The sequence below is a fragment of the Thalia democratica genome, chromosome 1 (genome assembly GCF_965202585.1).
Source record: "Thalia democratica chromosome 1, ktThaDemo2.hap1.1, whole genome shotgun sequence".
NCBI classification, from domain to species: domain Eukaryota; kingdom Metazoa; phylum Chordata; class Thaliacea; order Salpida; family Salpidae; genus Thalia; species Thalia democratica.
Window position 1 is genome coordinate 39,037,584 of NC_139165.1, and position 18,787 is coordinate 39,056,370.

The following is an 18,787-nucleotide window of genomic DNA, read 5'->3' on the forward strand; positions in this document are numbered from 1 at the left end:
AAAATGAAATAACATAAATAATAAACTTAATGAATTTATTAAAAAAAAAAATAACGTGTTATTCTGCACACTCAACTGCTTTATATAGAACCTCATATTTTACGAAATGATAAACATTAAATTTAACTTAATTTTTTTTTTAACTTCTCGAATTACTATTGTAAATAAAACATTTGCAAGGAAAATACTATCTGTTCGCAACTCACGTGTCATTCTGAACGGTGAGCTGTTTTATGTAGAAGTTCATCGGGTTGAGTGGCTGAAACCTGGTGATGTTGGTACAAATTTTTAATTATTTTTTTATAATTTTTTAATATCTTGGGTAAGGTGGGTTAGGGATAAGGGTATTGATACAAAAAAGGTTTAAAATAACTTTCTGATTAAGCAAACATGCAAATCAGGCTGACCTTGAAGTATACTTTCCGTAATTATATTAACATTGCATTAATGAAAACTTTAATTTTTACTTCATCAAACTAAAACTCTCGAAACCTTACGACGTTAGTATAAAATAAAAGGAAATAAATTTAAGCAGTTATGTTAAAATGTTTTTCTAAACCTTATGACGTTGGTGGCAGTAGCGTCACAAACTTCGCCCAACCTCGCTTCTGATATGACGGTGGTCGTATCTTCAATTGTGTTTGATATCTCGCCGCCTGACTGGGTGGTTTGTTCGGTCACCAGACTAACAGACGCCGTTTCACCGTGGCCTGAACGTGATTTAAAAATAACTAAATGAAGTTTTCTAGATATATAAAAGTTTTTGATGTAGTATTTTAACTATATTTTTATTATATTTAAGTTCTTTAAACCTAAAGGAAAAACGTTTAAACGGTTTAAACCTTGAAGTAAGTTGATAAAAAACTTTAACAAACAAATATCCTCCGTAACCTGGACATTGGTAAAAATAAATGAGCATGAAAAAGAAAAACATAAATGTACCAGCAATGGTTACTTAACAACTCAAACTCTGACCACTTATAAGAAATTGACGGGCTACACCTTCAAAAACAAATTAATGTTGGAAAAAAAAAATTTATGTAGTTCTAACTAGCGAGTACATGACGGTAAAAAAGTTTTCGAAACATTAACAATATAAAAACAACTTATATTAATTCAAAATTATTAGAATTTGGATTGTCGTGCACCCGTTAAAAATTTAAATACAGTTGGTCCTAAAACAAAATGTTCGATTTACTTGCGGTTGGAAAAAAAAATTACCAGTGTGAGTGCATTAAACTACAATATAATGCACAATATAACTACATACAATTTTTTTCAGCCTCGTTATTAAAAAAACTGAAAGTTGTTAGTTTGTTAGTTTGAAAATATTCATTTTATACTGAAGTCATACAAAACTAATTATCAATAACAAACTAAGTAGCAGTTTCACAACAATTAAGAAATTTCTATTCTGAATTAGGCTACAATTATAATATTCCATACTTTTGCTTCATTTTAAGAATAACAATTTGAGTTCTCAATACGAATTCAAGAAGGTAAATACTAATGTATTATTTTAAAGCCCTTATTTACAAAACAATTTTTACCCTGTAGGGCCCTTCAGTAAAAATATTTTTTTATTCAAACAGAGTCAAATGTACTATAAATGCAGTAATGAAACATTACAAAATAAATTATAGTTGAAAATACAGATTTAGTGTAAACTTTGTAGAAATTTAATTAACCGAAGAAAAACTAAGGAAGGAAAAAAAAAGCCGAAACTTTTTAAACTATATATGTAAGTGATACTGTTACCACTTAATTTAAAACAAAAAAAATATAAAAAGGTCCTACCGAGACTTGAACTCGGATCACAGGATTCAGAGTCCTGTGTGCTAACCATTACACCATAGGACCGCACGCATCGAAACAAAATTAACCGAGTTTATTATATGCGATGCGGTGTAACGTGAGAAAGTGCATCTCGCTCGCGTAAATTGTTTACTTGCTGTTTTCGTAAGCGAATTGAGCTTTGTTAATGCAAGGTTATACAAGTTGCTCATGTTTATGCTATTTGAAAAGAAAATTTATTTTCCTTACAATCATTAAACCAAATTTATGTTTGTTTTAGTTTTAGTTTCTATCTTTAACGACCACTGATTTTTTAATTAAGTTTAAAATTTTAGGTGAAAAATATCTAAACTGCTTGCAACTTTTAATAAAACATTTTTCCTTTGAAGAAAGTATACTATTTTACTTTTATTACTCTTTGTTTCGAAAGTAACATTTCACGAATAAGTTTCCATATATTTATAAACTGTTAAAATGTTATTCTTAATTTTATAGGAAAAGAAAACGGATTTATTGTTATTTGTAGTTCATGGAAGTTCTTAAGTCTAATAATTTAAACAAAAAGTTTTAAAAACAAAAAACTCAAGCTAGTAAAAATTCTTCAAACTTAAGTTATAACTAAATTGTTAAAAATCAATGTATATTTTTGTTAACACAAACCTTAAAGTACATGTAAACATAATTAAATATACTTATCAAAGTTTTTAAAGTGATGCATTTAACTTGATAGTATTTACAAATTTTAAACATTGTAAACCAATAAGTATTTTATATTTAAAAGTTGATATATATATAATTACTTTCAAAGCACGACAGGTATAGAGTAATAGGTGAAAAGAAATTCTTTTAAATAAAATCATACCTTCCAGAGTACAATATTCTACTTAGCAATTTGTCACTAAATAAATAAAATGTATAAAATAAAAAACCGTCAAACGAATATTATTTCTGACTTTATATAATAAATAAAAAAACCAAACAAACATCCTTGTATATATGTAAGAATAGAACCATACCTTCCAGAGTGAAGTATTTAACTTAGCAATTTGTCACTAAATAAATAAAATGTATAAAATAAAAACCGCCAACCAATACTAACTCTTAATTTATATAAAAAATTAAAAATACAAAACAAACAGCTTTATATATATGGTAAAAATAGAATCGTACCTTCCAGAGTGAAGTATTTAACATGGCAGTTGTCGCACACCATTACGATTTGCTCGGAGTAATTCTCCTCGTTCTGCGGAGAGAAAACCACCTCCAACGTCACTGTGCTTCCCGGGCTTATTTCGAAGAAGGCGGGTTTTATTTGGAACTTTCCCACCTCTAAAACTGCTGGGTTCACTGCCGTCTGTTTGTTATTATATATTTTTATTGTTTAATATATTTTACCTATCGCAATACTATATAATATTTTCACTTCCAACATAGTCAGGTTTTCTACAGTGTATTTATATCAAGCTTTGTAAATAAGTATCAAGCTGTTTCGATAATAAATTATTTTAGTGGTGACTATTTTGCATGTAAAATTTTAAGCAATAAATAGTACTGCAAGGTTTACTGTCGTTTGTTTATATATTGGTATTAAGTTTTTTATCGTTTTTATGTTTTTTAAACACTGAACATGTCGATCATGATTTTATCGTGGTTAATAAAAACGGCTTGTTAGTTTTTAGGGTTTATTCATACACTGTAGGTAAAAAGTTTCTGAAGGTAGTTTGATTGTTAAAATTTTAATAAGAAAACAATGTTTGTTTATACTTTTAATTTCAGTAGGCTCAACTTCACATTAAATTAATCCAGCACAGCAAATTTTATTTAAACACTCATTTATGAGCACTATAAACACGTAGTTTTTTTATGTAGTAAAAGGGTAAATAAGAATATAAGAATGTCTAGATTTATATACAAATCGAAAGTCTTATTTTTATTTACAAACTTAACAACACAGAAAGATAAATGATCACTGCAATACTACAAAAAAACTAATAACAATAAAACTAACACAAATATACAGTTGAATAAACTAATAAGCACATACTTAAAACTTAAGAACGAACGGATTACATCTCTTAAGTAAACGTTCCGAAGTATGTCAAATTTTTAAGCTCACCACCTGAATGCAGAATGCCAATCTATTTTGTATAAAAAACAAAGAACATTTCTCTTTTCTTACGTATAGACTTATTTCATACTTAAAAATAGCTAGTACCCACTTACCAAAATTCAAAAACGCAAGTAAAACCGTAGACAAAACAAATTATTTTTACTACATCTTCTAAAATAAAAAAAGATTTACATTACATTTTTACGTAATTAAATTGAATTTTTATTTTTAATTTAAAGAATAAATATCGCTTAATCGCCACAACACTATCATGACTACAATACATTATTGCATCGTCAATTATTGAAGATGTATGAAAAAAAAGTATTTTAAACAATGACCAATAATAAAAAACAAACTTTAAAGTTAGCGGCGGGCCACGACTTCTTGCTCATGAAGCAGAACTTTCCCTTCCCGCCAAAATTATTCAACTGGAACAATGTTGATTTGATGCCACCAATCAGGCAGTGTCCACAACTTAGCACGTCTCCGACTGCGAAAAAATGTCGAAAAATTACGTTGAGTGTTTTTTTGTATGTTAAAGCTTTACGCAAAACCAAAACTACTGAAGCATACTTATATTTTAACTTACCAAAATACGAAAAAAAAAGATGTAAATAAATTATCATGTGTGTAATAAAAGACAGTAACTGCAACTACGTCTCCGACTAAAAAAGTAAGTTAGAAATTGTTAGGCATGAAAATTCAAACGAAAACTGTATACAAGCTACTAGGTGTAAAAATGATTTTTAAAATTCTAGCTAATAGCTGTTAAAGTCTTTCGAATACAGCACAATACCAAAAGATAAAACGTATTTAATGAGAAGATAGTGATAATGAAAAATACTCGAAAAATCGTTAGGCAATTTAAAGGTAAAAGTAGAAAAAAAACTGTAGCAGTAAAAGTATCCTTGTACTTAACTTCATATAGTAAGTTTTACAACAGTAACTAAAAGTTTATAAACAATTAAAATTAACTGCGCAACAGAATTCAATGATAAGCTTATAAATAAAACTTTAGACGAAAAAGTTATTTAATTTTAAATAGAAATTTGTTTATAAAATACAAATAATACTTCTTGGGGTTTATTAAGAACTAAAGGGAAAATTACTAAGTTTGAAAACATATCTATGTATTTGTATTGTTTTTATACCAATTATGCAACTTTTGATACAAATAAACATATAACGTTCTTTTCGTTTAATTGAGTGTTCATTACTAAAGATCTTAATATTTAAATAATAAAAAAACTATGTGTAATAGCTCGTAAAAAACTTTATAAGCACTTTGGTGTACGACTCGATAACCGAAAGGTTCCTTTGTACACCAGGTCCTTAGACCGAATTTTTGGAGCGCTTTTTTTATCGTTCAATAAACAATAATAATGTATAAAGATTAAAATTTGGTTATTATAAATCTATCATCTAAACAACATATCGACTTAGTTGTTCTGAGTTATGTATATATTTTAAAATTAGTATATTTTTGATTCTTAAACAACAAATAAAGAGATTTAAACTACTAGAGAAAAATAAATAATTCTATTTTTCAAAATTTTATTTTGCAAATTAGGTTTCGATCATAGACCTCGTCAGTGCTGATAAAAAAATGTCTTACAGTCACGAGAATTTGTATTTAAACAGATAAGTAAAATTAAATTTTTACTTATAAACAGAGAGTTAAATTTTAATAATAGGTAAAGTTTAATCAAATAATAAAATTCAACTAGTTAAGGTTTTAAGCAAAAAATTAATTTAATTGTTTAAATACTGTTTTCCATTACTGTTATCTATCTTTTTAGATTTTTTATATAAGCACTGACGAGGTCTTTGACCGTAACTTAGTTTGCATAATAAAGTCTCCAATAAATATCTAAAAAAAAACATTATTTTAAATAAGATATCCAAACAAGAAGCAACCACAAATGCAATATGCAAGTAAATTAATTTCAATTACAACATCAAGTGCGGTTTATACGACGACATCGCGTTTTATTATGACGTAACAATCGAAATAGGTTTTTAAACGCGATAATGTTAGCTTTGCCAAGCGGCGCCATGGCTTAGTTGGTTAAAGCGCCTGTCTAGTAAACAGGAGATCCCGAGTTCGAATCTCGGTGGTGCCTCGCTTTTAGGATATTTTAGTTAAATCTATTTTAAATTACACTAGGCAATTTACTTTTTTAATCTTTTTTTCAAATTCATTTTAGATATAAAATGTTATAAATATTAATGCTTTGTTTTAAAAGTTAAAGCGGTACATGAATTGTATTTTAAATAAATTTAAATGTTTTAAAGATCACTTATAAAACCGTTTATTTTGGAAAATGTTACTTTACAAAAACAAACTTGATTTTATTAAAAAAATTCTTTTTGCATAGAGACAGCAGATATTGTGATCAGTAAACCTTTAAATACTTCTAGTACATAATTATTCGATTTACGCATGTTTATTTTATATATATATATACATACATAGCTTATTAAAAAAATGACATATTAGTTTTAGTATTAATTGCTTTATTTATACCGTAGACTTCATTAAATTACAGAACTGAACAAGCTTATAACTTACAGATAAGTTTTAGTAAGCCATTGTTTGTTTCTAACATATATGTATTCGTACTAAAGTAATAATCTTTTAAAAGAGAAAGCGTGTACACTTAAATAATAAAATTTGTTTAAAAAGTAAACTTATACTAAAAAGTTATATTTTTATTTCTAAACTAAAACATGAGAAAAATTAAAACGAAACGTTACGAATTTATCTATTTAAACATCATTGAAAGCACTTATGTATTGAAAGTGAATGCAAGTCAGGTATATAATCTTAAAATATTAATTTCCACCGTGGCCTGTTGGTCTAGGGGTATGATTCGCGCTTCGGGTGCGCGAGGTCCCGGGTTCAAATCCCGGACAGGCCCGTTTTTAAATATTTACTCAGTTTCGTAAATTATTGACTTTACTAAAAGCCCATATTACCAAGAAATAAGAAATTGGGAGTTACATTTTTATTTTTCCAATCTATACAAACTAAACTGTTATCAATATGTTTGTTTTACAACTGATACTTTTTTGGACTTGAAAATATTAAGGAAAAATTATTCACTTTACCAAAAGCTTGTAATACTAAGAAATTGGGAGTTAAATTTTTATTTTTCTAACCTATACAAAGTAAACTGTTATCAATATGTTTGTTTTACAACTGATACTTTTTTGGACTTTAAAATATTAAGGAAAAAAATAACAATGAAAAACCAATTTATGTTTTTGATATTTTTTTCTTTAATTGCTAAATACCATGAGTTCACTAAATGATAATCAAACACATTATTAAGCAAAACAATAAAAATTGAAATAGTTTATCTAACAAAATCGAGGTGTTTTGTTGTACAACCAAAAAAGTGCCGCCAGAGAGGATTGAACTCTCGACCGCTGGTTTACAAGACCAGCGCTCTGCCACTGAGCTATGGCGGCTGCGAACAAATTTACTTTTTAGTGTTTATAAACCGTACAGTTTTATTACGTCACAATGTAAACGATTTTATTTTCCTATTTATTTACCTTAAGAGCTTCACACATAAACATGTTTTTTCGTTTGTTTATGTAGCAGTAGTGGTTTATTGAACAAAAAAGAAAAATTGCTCAAAATTTTTTTGTTCAAGGACTTGGTTACGCAAAAAGACCTGTAGGTATTTTGAAGTTGGATTAATATATATTTAATTGAGTTTTCGTAGGTTGATATGTATAAAGTAGACTACCTAACAGCTTAAAAATTTGAGTAATCAAACTTATGTAAAAATTAACACCACTAAAATATATGATCGTTTGAAGCTAAAAAAATTTCTACAGTTTAAAATGTAATTAAACTATTTATTAATACATTCAGTTTAAATTTGTTTATTATTTCTATAATTTTTTGACTAAGTAAAAGTTTCAGTTAAGAATACCAAGGTATAAGATAAAAACAAAAGTTTCTCTTTTTGCTTTTAAATATTATTTAAAGTAAAAACTAATTTTTAAAATTAAGTTAGTTATTTTTAATGATAAAAACAATGTGCCTCGAGTGAGGATTTGACTAATTAATTGAACTACCAAGCATTTGACTAATTATCAATTACGTAATAGTTGTCTGTATATATTTACCTTTATCTTATTTAATAATATTTAGATGGGGATACATTTATAAAAGTTCAAAATTATTTCAATAAACATTCTCGTAGATCGCATAAGTTGATTATTAAGTTTTAACTATTGTTTATTCCAGTTTTTTCAGTAGGCAGCGCGTGAGTCTCATAATCTCAAGGTAATGAGTTCGATCCTCACTCGAGGCACATTGTTTTTATCATTAAAAATAACTAACTTAATTTCAAAAATTAGTTTTTACTTTAAATAATATTTAAAAGCAAAAAGAGAAACTTTTGTTTTTATCTTATACCTTGGTATTCTTAACTGAAACTTTTACTTAGTCAAAAAATTATAGAAATAATAAACAAATTTAAACTGAATGTATTAATAAATAGTTTAATTACATTTTAAACTGTAGAAATTTTTTTAGCTTCAAACGATCATATATTTTAGTGGTGTTAATTTTTACATAAGTTTGATTACTCAAATTTTTAAGCTGTTAGGTAGTCTACTTTATACATATCAACCTACGAAAACTCAATTAAATATATATTAATCCAACTTCAAAATACCTACAGGTCTTTTTGCGTAACCAAGTCCTTGAACAAAAAAATTTTGAGCAATTTTTCTTTTTTGTTCAATAAACCACTACTGCTACATAAACAAACGAAAAAACATGTTTATGTGTGAAGCTCTTAAGGTAAATAAATAGGAAAATAAAATCGTTTACATTGTGACGTAATAAAACTGTACGGTTTATAAACACTAAAAAGTAAATTTGTTCGCAGCCGCCATAGCTCAGTGGCAGAGCGCTGGTCTTGTAAACCAGCGGTCGAGAGTTCAATCCTCTCTGGCGGCACTTTTTTGGTTGTACAACAAAACACCTCGATTTTGTTAGATAAACTATTTCAATTTTTATTGTTTTGCTTAATAATGTGTTTGATTATCATTTAGTGAACTCATGGTATTTAGCAATTAAAGAAAAAAATATCAAAAACATAAATTGGTTTTTCATTGTTATTTTTTTCCTTAATATTTTAAAGTCCAAAAAAGTATCAGTTGTAAAACAAACATATTGATAACAGTTTACTTTGTATAGGTTAGAAAAATAAAAATTTAACTCCCAATTTCTTAGTATTACAAGCTTTTGGTAAAGTGAATAATTTTTCCTTAATATTTTCAAGTCCAAAAAAGTATCAGTTGTAAAACAAACATATTGATAACAGTTTAGTTTGTATAGATTGGAAAAATAAAAATGTAACTCCCAATTTCTTATTTCTTGGTAATATGGGCTTTTAGTAAAGTCAATAATTTACGAAACTGAGTAAATATTTAAAAACGGGCCTGTCCGGGATTTGAACCCGGGACCTCGCGCACCCGAAGCGCGAATCATACCCCTAGACCAACAGGCCACGGTGGAAATTAATATTTTAAGATTATATACCTGACTTGCATTCACTTTCAATACATAAGTGCTTTCAATGATGTTTAAATAGATAAATTCGTAACGTTTCGTTTTAATTTTTCTCATGTTTTAGTTTAGAAATAAAAATATAACTTTTTAGTATAAGTTTACTTTTTAAACAAATTTTATTATTTAAGTGTACACGCTTTCTCTTTTAAAAGATTATTACTTTAGTACGAATACATATATGTTAGAAACAAACAATGGCTGACTAAAACTTATCTGTAAGTTATAAGCTTGTTCAGTTCTGTAATTTAATGAAGTCTACGGTATAAATAAAGCAATTAATACTAAAACTAATATGTCATTTTTTTAATAAGCTATGTATGTATATATATATATAAAATAAACATGCGTAAATCGAATAATTATGTACTAGAAGTATTTAAAGGTTTACTGATCACAATATCTGCTGTCTCTATGCAAAAAGGATTTTTTTAATAAAATCAAGTTTGTTTTTGTAAAGTAACATTTTCCAAAATAAACGGTTTTATAAGTGATCTTTAAAACATTTAAATTTATTTAAAATACAATTCATGTACCGCTTTAACTTTTTTAACAAAGCATTAATATTTATAACATTTTATATCTAAAATGAATTTGAAAAAAAGATTAAAAAAGTAAATTGCCTAGTGTAATTTAAAATAGATTTAACTAAAATATCCTAAAGGCGAGGCACCACCGAGATTCGAACTCGGGATCTCCTGTTTACTAGACAGGCGCTTTAACCAACTAAGCCATGGCGCCGCTTGGCAAAGCTAACATTATCGCGTTTAAAAACCTATTTCGATTGTTACGTCATAATAAAACGCGATGTCGTCGTATAAACCGCACTTGATGTTGTAATTGAAATTAATTTACTTGCATATTGCATTTGTGGTTGCTTCTTGTTTGGATATCTTATTTAAAATAATGTTTTTTTTAGATATTTATTGGAGACTTTATTATGCAAACTAAGTTTCGGTCAAAGACCTCGTCAGTGCTTATATAAAAAATCTAAAAAGATAGATAACAGTAATGGAAAACAGTATTTAAACAATTAAATTAATTTTTTACTTAAAACCTTAACTTGTTAAATTTTATTATTTGATTAAACTTTACCTATTATTAGAATTTAACTCTCTGTCTATAAGTAAAAATTTAATTTTACTTATCTGTTTAAATACAAATTCTCGTGACTGTAAGACATTTTTTTATCAGCACTGACGAGGTCTTTGACCAAAAGTAGTGTTTTTGTTTTAAATTTCAAATATTTACACAATTTAGAACAACTAAGTATTTTTAATGGATTACAATAACTAAATTTCATTCATGTATATTTCTATCAAAAGTTGCATAATTAGTATAAAAACAAAAATACTGTAACGTTTTCGAATATTTGTAATTGTGTAAATGTGATTTATTTATTAATAAAGGCTAAGAAGTTTTAGATGTATTCAGTAAACATATATGTATTTAGTATTTGGTGATTTTTTCGTGTAAGACCTTGTTTATCAACTTGTTATTGATTTTTTTTGCACAACTAGTTTTCAATACAATTATTAATACGAAAGTATTTATTATATGAAATATATGTACCACTAAATATTCTGATGTAAGTAAACTACTTTTTTAAATGTGCTTGTAGCAGTTATTAGCTATGTACTAAATGATTAAAAAAAAGTAGGAATAAAACAAAGATGATAATAATAGTAATAATTATACAAAAACATAAATATCATGACATTTTGAAAACATATTAAATATTTAACTTTCATTGAACTGTTTTTAAACATAATTTAATTGAAAAATGTTACTTATAAAATATTAATTAACATAAAAGTATTCCATCAAAATCTTTAGAAGTTAGTAATGAAAAATAATAGTTAGTCATAAGTTTGGAAAATATACACCAGTCAAAAAATTTAATCAATTATTTTAGCCTTAATATTAAAAAATATATAATCAATTAAACAATAAAGAATAATAACAGCGTATAAAACTTTCAAAACTAGTAAATTTAGTTAGAGCAGTTTAATATTTTATTTTTTGCTTGAAAAGGTCGCAATCCCTTTACACCGAAACCGGTCGCAAATAAAATATATAACTTGCATAAATCTATTTAAGTTAGAGTAATAATAAATAGCCAATATTTAAGTTTAAAATAAAAATCTCGTAAATACAAAAACAAATAGACAAAAACAAACTTGTTAGCACGGGCGGGGGCCTGGATGCTTTCAACTTGATGGTCACGTCACTATCGGCTTGTGACGTCATAACCAGCTCGTCGTCGTAATCGCACAGAGAGTCGGGCATGAACTTGACGTTGAACCTCACCGACATGCCGGGCGCAACTATCCCCTCGCTTCCCGGGTATTTACCTAAGGTGAGAGAAGTATGTAAAAATTGTAAATTGTACTTTTTTGATGTAGTTGATGTTATTCTCTTTTGAAAATTAACTGAAATGTGTAAATAAAAATTCTTTACGTTTAATTGTGATTTTTATAAATACTTTATACTATATATTTCTTTTAACTTAAAAAAATGTATTTTAAATCAAATTAGCTAATATATAATCAGGAAAAGTTCAAAAATGAACTAAAATAAAATATGCTTTTTTTTTATAATTTGAATACAACAGATTGACTAGCTGAAACATTTTTACCCGTTTGTTAATTAAGCTGACTTAATTGTGTTTCGTATATCGAACTAGTTTAAAAACTAAAAACATCAAACAAAAACTAAAATTTATTTCAGTGTGAAACACTTGCATGAGTTTTAATGAAGTATAATAACTATTATATTATCAAAAGTTATAAATCTGGTATTACAACTTGTAGTAGCTAAAATAAAACAGTGATAACCAACCAAGTCCTAATGAAAAGTAAGATGTCTTTAGTTGTGAAAACAAAATTATAAAGTTTAACAGAATAAAATTAAAACTACCGAGTCCCAATGAAAAGTAAGATGTTTTTGGCGGTAAAACTTTCAATGTTCTGCTTGAAGCGCTCACATTGCAAAATTCTATCGTTCCCTGTTGTATAAGAATACGATTTTCGTTAAAATTTACGAGTTGTAGTAAAAAATGTTTTTGCTTTCATGCTTATGTGTTTTGTATCAACTTTTTTTATTACAATTACTTAGTTATTGCATTATTATACTTTGATTGGAAAGTGTAACTAAACATAAATAGATAATTAATGTAAATTATAAAGTAAACACACATTTTCAATAAATCAAAACTTTTTTTGTACATATTGTATAATATATATATATATTTTTTTTTTGACAACTTTTTTTCCAGTGCATAACTTATTTGAAAATATAACAAAACACATTTCATTTTTTCTTAAATTTATTTTATTACTTTCGTAGTAATGCTTATCAAAAATTGTACCTTACTAATTTAAACTGAATTGTAGTTGAAAAAAAAAATTATTAGTAGTTAAAGCTTTAAATTATAAAAACTAACTAAATGCTTATATAGTAGAACTTTGCTGAACTAATAAAACTTTACAATTTTTACAACTTTTACAATTTTTGATAAGCCTTACTACGTAAGTACTCAAATAAATTAAAAGAAATTCAAGTGTGTTTTGTTATGTTTTTTCTTTATATAATAACAACAGTTATATACAGCTGTTTCATATATGAGATAACTCTATCTCATATATTCCTCAGTAAAACTTTAGTCTATTAAACATGTTTTGCAGAAATTTAGAACATCAAAATTTTATAAATGTTATGACGTAGTAATAATGAAGGTAATGTGACATATAATACATATATATATTTTATACAATATACAATATGTACAAAAATTTAAGAAAAAACACAGTGTATTTGTATGAACCAAATTAAAACAGCCTAAACAAGTAGGGATGTAGCTAAGGGATAAATTAGATTTTAAACAGAGATTTTTAGTATCAAACGGTATATTATGTTTATATATTTATAACTCAACGATTTGAGTGATAAAATGTTTTATTATTCTGTAAAACTAGACCATCTCATCATTGAAAACATTGTTGAAAAAAAAGACACCTTACCTATCAAAAAAAGGTTTGTTATATATTTACTATACTATACATATGTACATTGTTTATGTAAGCTGATGATAGAATAACCGCAACTTGTGTATATAAACCGGACTAATGCATTATTATCAAGTGGGGATGTAGCTCAGGGGTAGAGCGCGCGCTTCGCATGCGTGAGGCCCCGGGTTCAATTCCCGGCATCTCCACATTTTTTTTCCTTCATATTTTTAGAACATAGTCACTTTTTTCACAGCACCGCTTATGAAAATGCTGGTGAAACAATTTTTACAGAAATAACTTCAGCTTTATTTGAAATTTTTAGAGTTTTTTTAAGTTTTTAAATTTACTCAACATAAAGAATTGTTTATATAACTTTTATCCTGAAACATCTTTATAAATATACTTTTAACTGTCTTTTTGTGTTTTAACCAGTAATGTTTGAAAATAAAGTATGTTCCTATTATTATATGTTCTATTTTAAAAAACTTATAGCATTATTAGAAAAGATAATTTACAATCACTTGACTAAAAGCTTTTGTATAAAAATTAAACTTAAGTTGAAAATAAAAATAAAACTTGCAAAGAAAAGCTTAGCTCAAACTATTTAAAAGGAGGCTATATACGTTTGGGCAAAAACCATTGACGAAAATTTTTTTACACATAATTACCTAAAGTTAGCGATATTACTAAAAGTTCTTCATTATAATCATAGTACATATAGCAAAGTTTGTAAAGGCACTATAATTAAATTAAACTAGCCTTGACATAAATATTGAAAATAAACGTAATAAAAAAAAATATTATCAAAGTAAATTGTTTAAAATTTGCAGAAATAAAAAACAAGCAATCGTTAAACTTTTTTCAGTTGATTTTTTTTAAACAGATATAGAAATACAAACCAAGCTTAGGATTTGAGATATGCTAAACTTTATTTAAAACTAAAATAGTTCGTAAATTTTTTTTATTGAAGATAAAATCAAAATAGATTGTTTTCAAATTTGATCTTATGTTATCATATTAATAAAAAAAACCTCGTAAACGTTTCCGACAGACCATTCAGTGAACTTAAGTGTTTCGGGGGTGCATTTAAAATACTGAATGTTCTTGTTTGCTCTAAAATATATAATTAATAAATTGAAACATTTTAATATATAAAAATTATAAATTTGTAAATGAAGAGTTTTAAAAAAAGTCATTAAATAAGTTGTTATCGTAAGTGTTTTAAAGGTACAAAATAAATTTTTGAAGCTTTTTTTTTAATAAGATAAATTGTAAACTTATTCTAATTAGTACTATTTAAATTGATCAAATATTTTTGTTGAAAAAATTTATTTAAAAATTAAACTTTATGGAGTATGATAAATTAAATTTAATTTTATAGATTTTTCAGAGTCTATAAGAAAAATAATAATAAGATGCTCTACTTTATTTTATATTAAAATTTGTTTTTAAGTTATTAACTTATATTTTTATTATGCTTAGTTTTAAATGTCAATCTTGAATTATTTAGAACGCTCAGCTAAAATCAGGGTTCGTGCGCAAATTCTTTTTTCATTTAGCCTGATTGAGAGTGATTTAGCCTGATATTGTTTAAGTCAAGATTAAAAAGCTCAAAAAAATTTTTGAGATAAAGCCGGTTGAAGTCGGAGGCTACAATAGTACTAACTAAGACCCCCTTTAGAAGTCATTTTGGAATTGGGGGTTTCAATAAGTACTATTGTAATCTCCGACTTTAACCAGCTTTATCTTAAAAATTATTTTGAGCTTTTAAAATCTACAAAAAGCAACTTGTAGCTTAGTTACGACTCAATAAATAAGACTAAATTGTGAAAAGCGTGACTGACCCCCCCGCACCCTATGCCCTTCACATAACAAATTCAGTGATAACATTTACAATAAGTCTTATATTAAATCTATTAATAATTAAAAAATTTACTAGACATTACTAAACATAAATGTTCAATTTAATTAAGCTTTAAGTAAATCATTATAACCAGAAAACTTATAATAAAACGACGTTGTGTATTACTACATTAATAATGAAAGGCTTACACGAGTACTAAAATAAGTAAAAAATGCTTTTTACAGTAGTTTGATTAATACTTAAAGTTGATAAATAATTTTAAATCCTAAACTTCAAATCTAAATAAATACAGTGATTGTTGATGTCGTATCAGATTTAAAAAGCTAGCATTTAAGTTAAAAAAAAACCTTTAATATTTTGTTCTTGTAAAGAAGAATGAATCGTACCTAAACTTTGTACTCCTACAAAATTAGTATTTATATCTTATAGCTAAGTTTTAGTGCTGTGAATGTCTTTAACAACTTTAAATAAATATACAGTAACATATATTTTCAAACTGCTAAGAGTTTTAACCTAAAAATTATATAGTATAAAGCTGCTAAATTAGAAATTAAAACAGTAAAACCAACTAAGCTCTAAAAAAAATAAAACCAACTAAGCTCTAAAACATAGCTGATGTAAACAAATTCAAACAAAAGTTGTTGAATTAAACTGTAATGTTTAAACTGCATTTTTTTATGAACTTTCACAATTATGACGTATATAATCTACTCAAAACAAAATAATGAAGATTCTTAAAAATATTTTAGACAGTCAACAAAAGGTTTTAAGCATTTATTTTTACAAATTACTGGCTAATTTTGTATTTAATAATTAAAACTATATTTAGTTATAAATTCACTCCTTAATAAGATTTATTCAAGAAGTTAAAAATAATTTCAAATTCTTTTTTAATAAATAAATTTTTAAGCATTTAAAATGGCATAAACTTAAATTTAAAAATTTTCAAGCAAACAACTGAAAAGAACTAATATTTTGCAATTTGTTTTTAAAAAACTGATTTAGCCTGATGCACACTTACCCTGTAAAATAAAAAACACTTTAATATTTTAATAAAAAAGACAGAATAACTGCATTTTTTCAACACATTTGTAAAACTAAGTATGATATTTTATAAAACTTTATTTTCAACACAGTACATACTATGCTTCAACATGGAACATCTTTACTCTAGTAACAAACTTACATTTTACTATAATAATAAAATAAAACAAACAAACCTCTTTTCAACGCACTTTGTGTCGTGCTTGAACACCTTCTTCTCGGGCTGCATCTTGGTGAGCAGCTTCGCGCCCCTCGGGTTCTTGTTGGGCAGGAACCGAGGGTTCTTCAGGAAATCGTGTCTGTGGAAAAATTGTGAATTTTATAGCAATTGAAAGAAGAACTTAAAAGTTGTAAAAAGTGACAGGAGACGAGCTCGCAAAAGTAGTTTGAAATTAAAATTCCTTTAGTTATTTTTTAAATATTTTGGGTTATAAATTAATAGATACTTATGTTATATAAAAAAGAATCTAAGTATTAAAAAAATAAATATACAGTTTGTTTAAATAAGCGTATTTTAAACTACTGCAATACTTTCTAAAAATAATGATAATTTATTTAATTTTTCAATGATGTCATTTTCCAAACAGATTAATGTTTTTACATATACGCATGTACACAAAAATATAGTAAAACTAAAAAATATATAAACTTGATGTACTATATTTTAACAACATGAACAATACAGTAATATTTTTAAGCTTTTTTCTTCTAAGAAAGTCATAAAAACTATTTACTATTTTTTACTAATTTCCACTATAAGAAGAAGTATATCATGAATTAATAACTCTTTGAATATAATTTAACTTTATGCCTTTTACTTATATATTTGAACACTTTTATTTGCTTAACTATGACTGCTTGCAAACATAAAAAAAACTGCTTAAGTAACAAAAGTTAAAAAACAATTTTATATTTGTTACTGATATGTTTGAGTGCCTTCTTTCAGTAAAAAAAAAAGTACAAAAACTAAACAAATAAAACTAAGCATCCAATATAAAACAGTTTTATACCTATCGAAATAAGTTAGTATAAAAAAATCAAAACACTTTAGTTAAACATATTTTGCTGATATTCTAAGTACATATTAATATTTCTAACAAAGTCATAATAAGATACTTATTTTTTTTTAACTCTAAGTTCTTGTACAGTAAGAATTTTAAAGTAAAAAATAATCAAAAAATCACCTTCCACTGATATTCTTCAGTGTTTTATTTTAATTTTAATTAGAAAAATCAGCTCTTTAGGAACATTTTACTTTGAAATATTTTGTTTTTTAAAAGTATAGAAATTTTATAAACCGATGGTATAAACATACATTTTTAAATTAAGCATATAACAATAGTTTTAAAGTCAGCAATACAACCAAATATCTAAACGAATATTTCAAATCACCTCTCGCTGATGTTCTTCAATATTTTATTTTTATTAGAAAAATCAGCTCTTCAGGAATATTTTACCTGAGTTTTTCTTTTAGGTTTATATAAACACAAATAAAAATCCAAACAAATTTTTCAAATCACCTCTCGCTGATGTTCTTCAGCGCCTTCCTCTCTTCCACCCGGTCCACCGTGCGCATGTTCCTCCGCCACAAGTTCCTCTTCAGGTCCTTCAGGTTCCTCACGTCCTCCCCGAACTCCTCCTCCTCGCGTGTCTTGTCAGCCTCGCACGACTTGTCCGGCTCCTCGAAATCGCGGTGCTGTGAAAAAGATGCAAATGTTTGTAATGAAAAAATACAAGTATAGGATGGAGTGCTGTTGCCACAACGGGTAGGTGTCAGAAAAGCACAGCGTCACTTTAGCACGGAGTGTCACTTTAGCACGGGATGACACTTTAGCACGGGGTGACACTTTAGCACGGTGTGACACTTAAGCACGGGGTGACACTTTAGCACGGAGTGACACTTTAACACGGGGTGACACTTTAGCACGGTGTGACACTTTAGCACGGCGTCACTTTAGCACGGAGTGGCACTTTAGCACGGAGTGACACTTTAGCACGGAGTGACACTTTAGCACGGCGTCACTTTAGCACGGAGTGTCACTTTAGCACGGCGTCACTTTAGCACGGAGTGTCACTTTAGCACGGCGTCACTTTAGCACGGCGTCTCTTTAGCACGGGGTGACACTTTAGCACGGCGTCACTTTAGCACGGAGTGTCACTTTAGCACGGGATGACACTTTAGCACGGCATCTCTTTAGCACGGGGTGACACTTTAGCACGGCGTCACTTTAGCACGGAGTGACACTTTAGCACGGGATCACTTTAGCACGGAGTGTCACTTTAGCACGGCGTGTCACTTTAGCACGGCGTCTCTTTAGCACGGGGTGACACTTTAGCACGGAGTGTCACTTTAGCACGGGATGACA

At 27.2% G+C, this 18,787-nt stretch overlaps 1 protein-coding gene and 8 non-coding genes across 9 annotated transcripts in view; 4 read left to right on the top strand and 5 right to left on the bottom strand.

Moving 5' to 3' along the window:
* Positions 1 to 18,787, bottom strand: part of LOC145835854 (deleted in lung and esophageal cancer protein 1-like) — a 70,672-nt gene that overhangs the window by 36,429 nt on the left and 15,456 nt on the right. The window contains exons 6-14 of the mRNA XM_082943597.1: positions 17,942 to 18,117; positions 16,598 to 16,720; positions 14,545 to 14,626; positions 12,423 to 12,510; positions 11,684 to 11,857; positions 4,264 to 4,397; positions 2,965 to 3,148; positions 560 to 710; positions 207 to 266 (exon numbers count right to left, since the gene is read on the bottom strand). Of these exons, the coding sequence (XP_082799723.1) occupies positions 207 to 266; positions 560 to 710; positions 2,965 to 3,148; positions 4,264 to 4,397; positions 11,684 to 11,857; positions 12,423 to 12,510; positions 14,545 to 14,626; positions 16,598 to 16,720; positions 17,942 to 18,117 (1,172 nt within the window). The remainder of the gene's footprint in view (positions 1 to 206; positions 267 to 559; positions 711 to 2,964; positions 3,149 to 4,263; positions 4,398 to 11,683; positions 11,858 to 12,422; positions 12,511 to 14,544; positions 14,627 to 16,597; positions 16,721 to 17,941; positions 18,118 to 18,787) is intronic.
* Trnaq-cug (transfer RNA glutamine (anticodon CUG)) lies at positions 1,789 to 1,860 on the bottom strand. The gene has a single exon. It is a non-coding gene; the product is annotated as a tRNA-Gln (tRNA).
* On the top strand, positions 5,957 to 6,030 carry Trnat-agu (transfer RNA threonine (anticodon AGU)). Its single transcript has one exon. It is a non-coding gene; the product is annotated as a tRNA-Thr (tRNA).
* Positions 6,757 to 6,828, top strand: Trnap-cgg (transfer RNA proline (anticodon CGG)). Its single transcript has one exon. It is a non-coding gene; the product is annotated as a tRNA-Pro (tRNA).
* On the bottom strand, positions 7,310 to 7,381 carry Trnat-ugu (transfer RNA threonine (anticodon UGU)). The gene has a single exon. It is a non-coding gene; the product is annotated as a tRNA-Thr (tRNA).
* Trnat-ugu (transfer RNA threonine (anticodon UGU)) lies at positions 8,820 to 8,891 on the top strand. Its single transcript has one exon. It is a non-coding gene; the product is annotated as a tRNA-Thr (tRNA).
* Positions 9,373 to 9,444, bottom strand: Trnap-cgg (transfer RNA proline (anticodon CGG)). Its single transcript has one exon. It is a non-coding gene; the product is annotated as a tRNA-Pro (tRNA).
* Trnat-agu (transfer RNA threonine (anticodon AGU)) lies at positions 10,171 to 10,244 on the bottom strand. The gene has a single exon. It is a non-coding gene; the product is annotated as a tRNA-Thr (tRNA).
* Positions 13,648 to 13,719, top strand: Trnaa-cgc (transfer RNA alanine (anticodon CGC)). Its single transcript has one exon. It is a non-coding gene; the product is annotated as a tRNA-Ala (tRNA).